At 41.4% G+C, this 13,464-nt stretch overlaps 1 protein-coding gene across 4 annotated transcripts in view; it reads right to left on the bottom strand.

Moving 5' to 3' along the window:
- Nucleotides 1–281: 281 nt before the first annotated feature.
- Nucleotides 282–13,464, bottom strand: part of fgf7 (fibroblast growth factor 7) — a 108,869-nt gene continuing 95,686 nt past the window's right edge. For all 4 annotated transcript variants that reach the window (XM_060923083.1, XM_060923081.1, XM_060923084.1 and 1 more), the window contains 2 exons: nucleotides 12,803–12,909; nucleotides 282–1,362 (listed from right to left, as the gene is read on the bottom strand). In XM_060923083.1, coding sequence (XP_060779066.1) covers nucleotides 1,147–1,362; nucleotides 12,803–12,909 — 323 coding nt within the window. In that variant the 3' untranslated portion in view covers nucleotides 282–1,146. The remainder of the gene's footprint in view (nucleotides 1,363–12,802; nucleotides 12,910–13,464) is intronic.

Below are 13,464 nucleotides of genomic sequence, written 5' to 3'. Positions count from 1 at the left end.
AATCATTCCAGATTCATGTTAATTAAAGTTTGTATTCAGGGCAGAAAAGACTATTTTGGTGTTTGTTTGTTTTTTTGAGTGATATGTTGTAGCAGTGTATTCTGATGTTAAAGTGTGTAAAGATCAGCAGGTCTGCTTCACAATCAACAGGAAAGAGCCATGGTTTTGTCTACATATGAAGACATCTGACAATCAGTCCATCCAAGGGTTTATTCATTGAAATATCCATCTGTCAGGTTATAAATCTCCACTGATCCTTTATCTCTCCATCCGGTTGTCATCATCATCTCTCCGGTTATTTATTCAGAATATTAAAAAACCCACCATAAATACCAAACACAGGAGCTTTACGCTGAGACACAGAACACACTGCTGACTGAAATAAAAACACACGACAGTGAACACTGTGAACATGGATGCGTCCCAGTGCGTTTTAATAAAATACATCATTAACAAAACATCTTTTTTCATTAGAGATAATAAAATAATGAGAGAAGCTGCAGGAAGTATAGACAAACCCGCAGAGTCATAAACATGAGGGTGTTCCTTGGCAGTGTGCGTTCTTTCTGTTAGCTTTATAACACACACGTTAATGAAACACCACACCTTCATTTCACTGAACACAGCCTGCAATGAAGCTGTAATGCAGTGAGACTCCACTGTTTACTCTCTGATCCAATCGTGATCATGTTTATGACTGTGGCTTTACATAACAGTGTTATATAACTGGCACTTGGCTGTGTCCCAAACACGAGAGTGTAATAAAAAGTCTTCTAATGAGAACACCTAGGCAAGCATTTGGGACAGAAGTTCTGAAGTCATTATTATTAATAATAAAGGATAACTTACATTAAAAAGTTACACATTTAACAGAATACAGTAGAATTTGTCATCTGGCCATTTGCGCACACACACACACACACACACACACACACATCCTTCACTCTGTTTAAGTGTTTCATCACGTATTTAGAAATCAGCCCGAGTTTAAATGGAAGAACATTTTACATTTCTGATGTCTGACAGGAACAGTGCACACATACAGTAACACATCAGAGACATAGATTTTAAACAGGTGTGTGTGTGTGTGTGTGTGTGTGTGTGTGTGTGTGTGTGTGTGTGTGTGTGTGCGTGCATGTAGGTGGCTCAGGCTGGTGTCCTGTCGTCCTCCTTGCACGTACGAGGGATGAAGTGTGAGGCGATACTCTCTTTGCGAGTCTTTTTGCCCTTCAGAGGTCGGCCCTTTTGTGCCAAAGAGATGTACATGTCCTTCCCAGTTTTACTCCATTTCTCTGATAAGTAAGCCGTGTAGAAGTTTTCTAAAATCACCTCCTTGAAGTTGCAGCTGTCACTGTACTCCTTCTGTACAAAAGAAAACAGGATATTTCATGATAAACTCCATAAAACCACAACTCCACTCTACATGACTCTATCATGAGCACGGTGTCCTGGTTCTGTCAAGGTAAAGTGTAAAATCTTAATTTTCAGTTTTCAGTGATGATTTTCCAACACACCCCCAACACACTCCCAACATACCCCTAAAACACCCCGACACACCCCTAACACACCCTGACACACTCCCAACACACCCCAACACACCCCTAAAACACTCCCGACACACCCCTAACACACCCCGACACACCCCTAACACACCCTGACACACTCCCAACACACCCCAACACACCCCTAAAACACTCCCGACACACCCTTAACACACCCCGACACACCCCTAACACACCATGACACACTCCCAACACACCCCTAAAACACTCCCGACACACTCCCAACACACCCCTAAAACACTCCTGACTCACCCCTACCACACCCCTGACACACTCCCAACACACCCCAACACAACCCCGACACACCCCAACACACCACCAACACACTCCCAACACACCCCTAAAACACCCCAACACACCCCAACACACTCCCAACACACTGGCAACACACCTCAACACATTCCTAATACACTCCCAATACACCCCCGACACACTCCCAATACACTGCCAACACCCCCCCGACACCCTCCCAACACACCTCCAACACACCCCAACACACTCCCAATACACTGCCAACACCCCCCCTACACACTCCCAACACCCACACACACACACACACACACACACACACTCCCAACACCCCCCAACACACTCCTGACACCCCTGATACACTCCCAGTGCTCCAGCTGTTTATTCTCAGAATAAAGAAAAGAATGTTATATTATTGGAAAATAATCAGAGTTTGTGCTATTTTGTCTGTGAGACAGTCAGAAACCTCACATTATTACACAGAGACACTGATTCAGACAGCAGTGTGTGAAAGGTGCGTGCAGTGAAACACTGTAAATTAAAGATACCTTCAAAAATAACACAAGTAAACTTTTCTATATTTAAAAAATACTACGCAATAATAAAATAAATCAGTCAGTATTTGTTGTGATGACCCTTTGCATTTTATAGAGTAAATAAATGAGTCGGCGGCACGGTGGTGTAGTGGTTAGCGCTGTTGCCTCACAGCAAGAAGGTCCGGGTTCGATCCCCGTGGCCGGCGAGGGCCTTTCTGTGCGGAGTTTGCATGTTCTCCCCGTGTCCGCGTGGGTTTCCTCCGGGTGCTCCGGTTTCCCCCACAGTCCAAAGACATGCAGGTTAGGTTAACTGGTGACTCTAAATTGAGCGTAGGTGTGAATGTGAGTGTGAATGGTTGTCTGTGTCTATGTGTCAGCCCTGTGATGACCTGGCGACTTGTCCAGGGTGAACCCCGCCTTTCACCCGTAGTCAGCTGGGATAGGATCCAGCTCGCCTGCGACCCTGTAGAACAGGATAAAGCGGCTACAGATAATGAGATGAGATGGAAAATAAATGAGTCTGATACACTGTGTGCAGATTTCTAAGGACATTAGCAGGATGTTTTTCTGAGCATGTTGGAGGATCTGCTACGGTTCCTCTGCACACTCTGTTACACTTGTTTCTGTTTTTCGCAGTAAAACCTAATGGTCTTCATTACATTTTATTGTCTGTTGTGTAATGTGGTGCTTTTTCTACTGACACACACATTTTCCTGTAACGTTTCATTTTTTCTGTTGTCAATATAAAATGTTTGTGTACAATAATGCAGAAGTCATGAAATGAAGATCTATAAGACGGTTTGTACTAAAGAAGTCAAACAGGGTGACGGACTTTTCCCACCGTCCTGTATGTGTAACAGCTTCTCCATGTTCTGCCTGGAACGTGAGCACCAGCTCATCTTTGGATGGTTCCTGTGTTTTCAGTTCTTTCACTACTCACAATATTTTACAGTCAATGTCTGTAAGAGCTCCTGAAGATGGACACCAGTGATGTTCATCAGATATGAAAGAATGTTAGCATGCTGGAGAAAAGTTTCAAACTACAATAGGATTATGGCCTTGTAGGTTGTTGTTTGTTTTATCTGTAACCGCTTATCCTGTGCAGGGTCACAGGGGCCCAGCTGGAGCCTATCCCAGCTGACCATGGGCGAGAGGCAGGATACACCCTGGACAAGTCGCCAGCTCATCGCAGGGCTGACACACACATATAGAGACACAAACAACCATTCACACTCAGGGCCGTAACCAGGATTTTTCAAATACCGAGGTCAAACATTGCGATACATCTTATTTGCCAAAAAAAATGTCCTAATATGGTGACTTTTCATACATTTTGGAAACGAGTCAAAATCACAAGCCCAACAAGATGAACATGTAGGTGAACATGTTTATTTTAACAATTTCAAAACTGCACGATCACAAAAGTATTTTGTGAGTGAGTGAGAGAGAGAGAGAGTTTGAGTGAGTGATGGAGTGTGAGTGACAACGCAATCTAGCCGAGCCTGAATGGACTTCAATTGCTTTTTAAAAAATATCTGCCCTTTTCAATAGCAAAATACTAGACGGTTATTGGACAAAACCGACTAAACCGCTCCATTGGGAGACTGAGCCTCACTGGAGTCAATAAGAGGGGCGGGACAAGACTTCCCGAGAGGAGGCTCATCTCCAGCTGCTGATTGGAGGAGGAGCTGTGAACGCGGCTGGGCTGCTCATGATTGACAGAAAGCAGTCAGAGGCGGTGCATCATGTTGTAAATAAAATGTGAACATAAGTTTGCTACCCGTTTTCATTTCCGTTCGAAAATACAACCAATGATCAAAACAATAGTGTCTTGTGTTCCCGTTAGCCTATAGTCTGGTAAGTTAGCAAAATAGCTCAAGTCTCGTCAGTAACTTCATAAACAACAGGTCCCGACTGTCCAGCCTTTTCTGATCTGAAACGCACCAAATCACATCGAGAGAGAGAATAAAAGAGTTTGTGCTGCCTGGAAAACGAAAATCCTATCTAGCTAAGTGGCTTCCACTGTTGTTGCTTGAAATGCTAATTAAAATTGCACTGTTAATGATCATAAGCATTCCGGACTGGCAAAATGAACTCCCCTTCTTCCCTCTTTCTTTTTCTCTCACTTGTTGACTTTCCAGAGCTGAGTTTGGTTTGTTTTAGTGGAGTAGACTTCTTCATCTTATGTCAGTTTTCAGATTCCACGACTAATTGACAAACTGCCTGGCTGCGGAGTCGGACCTTGATGAGAACACTTCTCAGCTCTTGTGTATCCCGCGGTGCTTAGCTGACTATCGCGAGGCTGCCGAATATGAAATGTTTCCAATGTCGGATATTTCAGCTTCGTTTAAAAATGATTATGTGGACTTTATTTTTAGACAAACAAATGAGAACAGGGGGATGCAAGCTGAATTTAGGATTTTCCACCGATCAAAGTCAGAACGATTTTCATCATATACCGTATTGGCTCGAATATAAGACGGTGTTTTTGTTGTAAAAAATAGCTCTTAAAAAGGGGGGGGGGGTCGTCTTAAATTCGCGGACTAGACAAAATGCCGCCAAAAACGAAAGTGAAAGTGAGGACAGTGAGAGTGAGCAAAGTGAGGCTGAGGATCTCTGTGCTGAGTAGCTGTAATTTAGCAAACTACCTTTTTCATAGTTTCAGTTGTTTATTATTGTAAACCTTAATGTATTGTTTAAAGCATTTGCACTGTTCTGCAAATGTATTCCATATACCCGTAGGCTATGGGAAGTTAATGCATTGACATTCTGAAGTTTATGAACTTTCAATCTAAACCTGACAAATTTGTTGAATTAATGCAATTTAAATGTTTTAATTTGGCTTGTCTAGTAGCCTGCAGTTTAGCCTCTTTTTTTACTTCTATGAAAAGTGTTCACGGAAATGAGACTGAAATGACCTCTATTTAAATGTGAAAAACAAAAGCCTCTAATTTTAAACAGAATTTTGAAATAAATACGCTTTATATGAATGAACATTTGGTCTTCAAAAAACTTTTTCCCCAAAGATGAACTTGGAAAAGGGGGGGTCGTCTTACATTCAGGGTCGTCTTATATTCGGGCCAATATGGTATTAATTTCACATTTCTGAGTGAAAAAAATACCGTGGGAAAAAAATGCCGAGGACATGAGCTCGGTGTCCTCAATGGTAGTTACAGCCCTGTTCACACTCATGGTCAATTTAGAGCCACCAATTAACCTAACCTGCATATCTTTGGACTGTGGGAAGAAACCCACACAGACACGGGGAGAACATGCAAACTCCACACAGAAAGGCCCTTGTCGGCCGCTGGGTTCGAATCCAGAACCTTCTTGCTGTGAGGTGACAGTGATGACCACTACACCACCGTGCTGCCGCCTTGTAGGTAAAACGTAAAAAAAAAATTACCGAGTTGAGGGAGGGGTTAATATTCCAAGAAACATCCGAATGTCCAACATTATAGTTGTAATTTTTATGATGTAAAAACTCTGACAGGGGGGCGTTGTTCGTATAGCGACCTGCGGCAGCGTTTCATGCTCTGAGAAATTCCTGATTTTTACCTTTTATTTTCCGTTTTGATGTGTGTATCGTCCACAATCGTCTACAGTAATGTATCCAGAAGCCGCTGGTTGTTTTCTACTACTGTTTTTACTGGCATTAGAGACTTTTAGCTATTTTGCAGCTGGCCTGCATCGTCACAGTGGACACCAGTGTAGAGCCCTGCGGGACTCGCGGGACCCACCGCAAAGCAGTGCGGCGCGGGACAAATTTTGAAAGCTTATTGCGGGCGGGACCGGAAGTGCACATATGCGGCACGGGCGGGAGCAGTGATAAGCTGCAGTCCTGCTAACTAAAAACGTGTTTGAAATAAAATTTATAAATTATTAACTTATGTCTATCATATATAATTTGTGCAAAATATTTTATTTGGCATTAATAAAAACATTTTAAGATGCTTAAATTTGCAGAGAGAGTCAGATTGCCAGATTGAGTGAGGAATGGCATCTTAAATTTGCCATTGATCACCCTAACAGGAAATCCTTTGATCACTCTAATGACTCGCAGTTCACACCCAGCTAGCAAGAGAACCATGAGTGAAGTGATTTACTACTTGCGTTAGTCTACAACTCTAATCAGAGAGACAGGTTACACAGTGACGGTAGGCTTGACTCAATGCTATCCCAGAAATCCTTCCTGTAATATGCAAATTTGGCTGTCCAATCAGAGGCGGCCAAATTTGCATATTACAGGAAGGATTTCTGGGATAGCATTGAGTCAAGCCTACCGTCACTGTGTAACCTGTCTCTCTGATTAGAGTTGTAGACTAATGCAACAAGTAAATCAATTCACTTCTCTTACTAGCTCTGCTTTGCAATAAAAAAAAAATAAAAAAAAACACCATTGGTACAAAGCAAGCCCATTCACTTTTTTATGCTGATCAGAGAATTACAATGGTTTCTCATGTGATAAAAATGTGCGGTTCATGATTAAATATTTTAATCGCTTAACAGCACTTATTATTATTATTAGAGACACTACATGCTGAATTCAGAAACAAGGTAAATAATAACAAACGTGAACGTGAGCTGTAGATATTTATGCTCAAATCCACTCAAAGTAGGGGGCGGGGCACCATCATGCTGTGTCAAGACAAGAACTTTCCTGAGAAATAACGCGAACGTCTGCATCATGCAGGATTTGCGGGCGGGAGCGGGACAAAATATGGCAGGCGTGGGTGGGAGCGGGACTGAAAATCATAATTTTTTTGTGGGCGGGGGTGGGACTGAAAATCATAATTCTTTGTGGGCGGGGGCGGGACTGAAAATCATAATTCTTTGCGGGCGCGGGCGGGAGCGGGACTGCACAATGCGGGCACGGGCGGGAGCGGGACTGAAAAATCCGACCCGCGCAGACCTCTACACCAGTGTCAACAAGATGGCCGACTACGGTATAGCCGTGAGTTTCTTCTCAGTCTTCAAACGAACACTTTTCAGACTCAGGACACCTGGATATCCGACAATGTGGTTCCACAACACCTCAAATACCATGCATCTCAGGAAGGAAACAGTTTTGTCAAACCAAGGAAATGAAGTAGGAGAGGTGGAGTACGTTTGCGGTTAAAGAAACAGGGCGTCAAGCGCATGCCGCTTCCGACCATTGTTCTTTCGAATGTATGATCACTGAAAGGAAAGGTTGATGAACTTCAAGCAAACGTCCGTTTCCAGCATGAGTACAGAAATGCCGGTTTACTCGCCTTTACAGAAACGTGGTTGGACAGTGCTGTCCCTGACTCTGAGTTATTTGTTGACGGCTTTGGCTATCCTATCCGCCTTGACCGGAACAAAGAAATAACAGGTAAAGTGCAAGGAGGTGGAGTGTGTTTGTATGTGAATCAGCACTGGTGTAAGACTCTTGTTATCAGGGAAAGAATATGCACTCCGGATATCGAGCTCTTGACAGTCTCGCTACGTCCTTTCTATTTACCTCGGGAATTTCCACAACTGTTTCTCACTGTTGTCTATATCCACCCCAAGGCCAATGTTAACAATGCAGTTGATACAATATTCAACGTTACCCAGAAAATGCAGTCAATTTCACCCGATGCGCCTAACTTCATCCTTGGTGACTTTAATCAATGTTCTCTTAAGAAGACCTTACACACTTTTCACCAATATGTTACTTGTTCAACTTGCCACAATAAAACTTTAGATCTGTGCTATGGTTCGATCCCAGGAGCTTACAAATCCTACAGTAAGCCACTTCTAGGTTCTGCTGATCACAACTCAGTGTATTTAGTACCAGTCTACAAATCTGTGCTCAAGAGAGAGAAGTTGCAGACAAGACAAGTTCGGGTATGGTTGGAAGACAGTATACAGTCTCTACAGAGCTGTTTTGAATGCACGGACTGGGACTTGTTTAAAGACACTGGTCAGGACATAAATTAACTTACTGACGTTGTTAGCAGTTACATCTCTTTCTGTGAGAGTAACACAGTGCCTCAGAAACTTTGTAAAATCTACCCAAATAACAAACCATGGGTTACCAAATCCCTTAAACCAGTGATTCTCAAACTGTGGTACGCGTACCACTAGTGGTACGCAGGCTCCATTCTAGTGGTACGCCAAAGAATCACTTAATTAAATATAAATAAAATTTAAAAAATAAAATAAAACGTGAAATACTATCCATAATATCCGAATGGATGAAAATATCTTATCAACCGATGACAAGAAAATGAAAGGAGATACAAATTAAGTTAATAGTTTTAAAAAGTTTGCAAGTGCTTCTGGGTAGCCATACGTAGCGTACGTACGCATTCCCGCCGGTTCCGCTGACAGACGGTTATCCGCCATTGGTAGACTAGGCTGTGATGGGAAAAGGTGGAGGTGGCTTTGCTAATTATGACGAGTACGACAAAATTACTGTCGTGGCTTAAATCCGCGAATGGGAGCGTGGATCAGAAGAGAGGGAGAACTGAAGAGGACATGTGTGAGTCGAGCGCGGATGCTAACGACAGCGGCAAAACCAGCCCCAGAACTGCTAGCAAACGGCAGAAACCAGTGAGGAGGAAGTATGACGAAAAATACATAAAACTGGGATTCGTTTGGAGCGGGACAGAGGAGCTGCCCAGGCCGCAGTGTGTTGTATGCGGGGACGTTCTGAGCAATGAGTCTATGAAACCATCGCATCTCAAACGGCATCTTACAACCAAACACACAGCACTAAAGGACAAACCAATGGATTTTTTTTACAAAAACGTGATGAACTGAAGCAGTCCAAGTCCACCAATCTGTCCTATGGTACACCTGTAGCCAAAGCACAGGAAGCTTCATATCGCGCCAGCCTCCTGATCGCCAGAGCCGGTAAGCCGCACACAATCGGGGAACTGCTGTGTTTGCCATTAGCCAAAGAGATGACACGCATCATGTGTGGAGAGAAAGCTGCCAGAGAGTTAAACTTGGTGCCGCTTTCAAATGACACCGTGTCAAGGAGAATAAACGACATGGCTGACGATGTTAAAAAGACGCTGATTGAGCGCATTAAGAACAGTAGATATTTTACCATACAGCTTGATGAGACTACAGATGTTGCAGATTTGGCCAATTTATTTGATTCATTATTTAAGTACAGTGTTTTATTTTCCTATATTTAAACACAGTGTTACTGTTCAAAGTACTGTGCGTAATGTTACAGTGGCCAACAATATTAAATATACTTGTTAAATAAAACCTCTGCCTTGTTTTTAATGAATACTTAGGCCTACTACGCTACTGTATTTTAATGTTGGTCATTATGGTGGTACTTGGAGAGCCAAGTATTTTCTGAGGTGGTACTTGGTGAAAAAAGTTTGAGAACCACTGCCTTAAACTATTACTAAATAAGAAGAAAAGGATGTTTAAAGAGGGTAATCTTACTGAGTATAGGGAAGTTCAGAGAGAGTTGAAATCAGAAATTAGAAAAGCTAAGGATAGTTCTAAAGATAAAATTGAGGACAAATTTAGCTCTGGGTCCCTGAAATCAGCTTGGGATGGGATAAAAACTATGGCGGGTCTACAGCCTAAGGGGAACAGGGATAATATTAAGTGGGGTAACAAATCAGACAAAGAGTTTGCAGATGCATTAAATATGTTTTATTCAAGATTTGATGTTCACAATTTGCAGCAGGAACAGAGGAAAATTAGGGAAACTGTTATCACCAATGAGCGAGTTTTGATCAAATTAGACGATGTGCGCAAGTCCCTTAAAAATATAAAAACTAGGAAAAGCCCAGGTCCCGACAACATTAGTGGTCATATTCTTAAGTCATATGCAAATCAGTTATGTGACATTTTTCACTTCATTTTCCAACGGTCCCTTGATCTTCAGAAAATACCAAATTTGTGGAAGCAAGCCACCGTAGTACCTACTGCAAAGAAAGCATCACCTAAGGTTTTAAATGATTTTAGACCCGTGGCTCTTACATCACTTGTGATGAAATCCTTCGAAAAAATGATCAAGAGTTATATTTTAGACAAAACCCAGAACATGTTAGATCCTTTGCAGTTCGCCTACAGAGCAGGTAGGGGAGTGGAGGATGCCACTCTGACCCTCCTTAACTTAATTTACAAACACATAGAAGGTAGCAAGACACATGCCCGGGTTCTATTTGTTGATTTCTCATCCGCATTCAATACTATTCAGCCGCACATTTTAACTGGTAAATTATTGTCTTATTTTAACATTCATCCTAAGGTGGTTGGTTGGGTTTTGGACTTTTTAACTAATAGATCACAACAAGTTCGAGTAAATGGTACTTTTTCTGATGTGTGTATCTCATCTACTGGCTCACCTCAAGGTTGTGTACTGTCACCACTTTTGTATATTTTGTATACTGATGATTGTAGAAGTTGCCATGAGGATAGATTTATAATTAAGTTTGCAGATGATTCTGCCATAGTCAGCCTTCTTCAAAATCATGAAAGAAATCATGGGCCAGTAGTTGACGACTTTGTGAAGTGGTGTAAAAGTTCCTTTCTTGAACTTAACATTGATAAGACCAAGGATATGTGTATAGATTTTAGGAGAGATGCACCTCCAGTGGATAAATGGTAAAAAAGTGGAAGTCGTCGAGAAGTACAAATATCTTGGTTCTATGTTGGACAATAAGTTACGATGGGAGGATAATATTAACATGATTTTAAGTAAATGCCAACAGCGCCTGTTCTTTCTGAGGAAGTTGAATTTCTGCAAAGTTGACAGGAAGATGCTAATGCTTTTTTATAGATCCTGTATTGAGAGTGTTTTGAGCTTTCCACTCATTTGCTGGTTTGGAAATCTTAGCGTACAGTGTAAAAACAAACTTAGCAGAATGGTAAACATCTGTAGCAAAGTTATTGGAACACAACAAACCAGTCTCAGCACATTGTATAAGAAACAAGTTTTAAGCAAAGCAAATTCTATAGTTAGTAACCATCAACACCCACTTTACCAGGAATTCAATATCTTACCATCTCGTCGGTGTTATAGGGTCCCCAAAACTAGAACAAACAGATCAAAGCAATCATTCATTCCCACTGCAATCTCTCTATTAAATCAAAAGAGAAGCAACTAGATATGTTTTTAATTAAATTAGTCCACTGTTTTAATTGTTTTTATTATTATTTAGTAACAGTACTTTTATTGTTTTTGAATCTCCCCTTTTGCCTGATTTTCATTCTTTATAAATTTTTTATGTATCTCAGTTTACAACTTTTGTATACCTGTTTTTAATGTATTCGTTCGTTTTTATAGTGATTTTTGATTGGGTATATGTACAATGTTCTTTCTGTCCTTTAAGTTTTTATTTTATATTTTGTAATTTTTTAACTCGACCGCTGTCGTACTACAAATTGCCCAACTATGGGATAATAAAGAGCTATTGTATTGTATTGTATTGTATTGCATTGTATTGTATTGTATTGTATTGCATTGTATTGTATTGTATTGTATTGTATTGTATTGCATTGTATTGTATTGTATTGTATTGTATTGTATTGTATTGTATCTGATATCCTCTGAGATTAAAGTCACACATTTATGAGAAAATATCTCAGGAAAACAGTGCGTTTGTTCAGTGAAGCACATCGACTGCAAAGACTGCACTTCCTGTAGCTCTCGATTCATCTGTTTCAAAGTCACAGAGATTTGAGGAGATGAGAAGAATCCACACACTGAAAGCAACGGGAAATAATAAACTCTCGCACAATAATTATACATTTATAAACAGCTACTAAACCCCCACCCCACCCCACCCACACACACACACACACACACACAAGGACACGGATAAACAAAGCTGTGCGGTTTGTGAGTTTGTCCCTCGTAAATTTGTGACATTTTTTCTCATGAATTTATGACTTTACGGTTTCAGAGAATATAAGAGTTTTTTCCTGTGAATGCATGACCTTAGTCTTAGGAATTCTGAGGTTTTTTTCTCTAAATACTATAACCTGCCATTATTTACTGACTTACTATTTTTGTGAAACTTACATATTTTACTAAAGTGGAAATTCTGCCTTTAATTTAAACACAGTGACGTGTGAATTTATGCCTCAGTGAAACAGAAGTGCAGTGTAACACTGGAGGCGAGGAGCCTGTTCGCTTCTTGGTTCAAAAGAAAAAAAGGATCAAAGATAACGCTGAGATTACAGACGAGGGGTTTAACAGGAGACAAAAAGCTCCAGGCGCTGAAAACCAGGACTTCATTTTCTTCTTCATTTAACTTCCATAAAACCTGAAGAACAACGTGTGAGATTATACAACCTGCTGAAAGCGTCACGTCTTACTGACACGTAAACTCCAGGAATATACAGAACACACACACACACACACACACACACACACAGACGCTGAACTGCATCTCAGTTATACAAGCGTGACTGTTTACATGCTAGCTTTCTGTGTGTGTGTGTGTGTGTGTGTGTGTGAGCTCAGGTTACCTTCCCCTGCAGTATTCCAGATCTGCTCATGGAAATGTAATACTGACTCTTCACCCCTTTGATTGCGAGGACGCCCCCCTCTGAGACCGTGCGGATTTCCAGGATACCTGCAACACACACACACACACACACACACACACACACACACACACACACACACACACACACACATTGCTGTGTCACTACACGTCTGGGGCTAATCAAAGTGTGTGTGTGTGTGTGTGTGTGTGTGTGTGTGTGTGTGTGTGTGTGTGTGTGTGTGTGTGTGGTCATTATGTACCATCGCGTGGTAGAGTGGTGAAACAGATTGCAGCTGAGCCTTCAGGGCTTCACACACACACACACACACAAGGCTGCTTTGCATGCTACACTGCGACCAATAAAAGCACAACACGCAAACACAACACCTGCATGAGTCTCTGTGCACACACACACACACACACACACACACACACAGAGAAAATACCTTCCACTAATCACATCAGCAAATGCGTCTAAACAAACCAGTGATGCCGAAACATCGTTAAAGGTAGCACGCAGTATTTTCACTAATGTACAGTGGTGCTTGAAAGTTTGTGAACACTTTAGAGTTTTCTATATTTCTGCATAAATATGACCTAAAACATCATCAGATTTTCACACAAGTCCTAAAAGTAGATAAA

Source organism: Neoarius graeffei, chromosome 6 (assembly GCF_027579695.1).
Source record: "Neoarius graeffei isolate fNeoGra1 chromosome 6, fNeoGra1.pri, whole genome shotgun sequence".
In the NCBI taxonomy this organism is placed as follows: domain Eukaryota; kingdom Metazoa; phylum Chordata; class Actinopteri; order Siluriformes; family Ariidae; genus Neoarius; species Neoarius graeffei.
The sequence above is the reverse complement of the archived record's forward strand: the minus strand, read 5'-3'. Positions and strand labels throughout refer to the sequence as shown.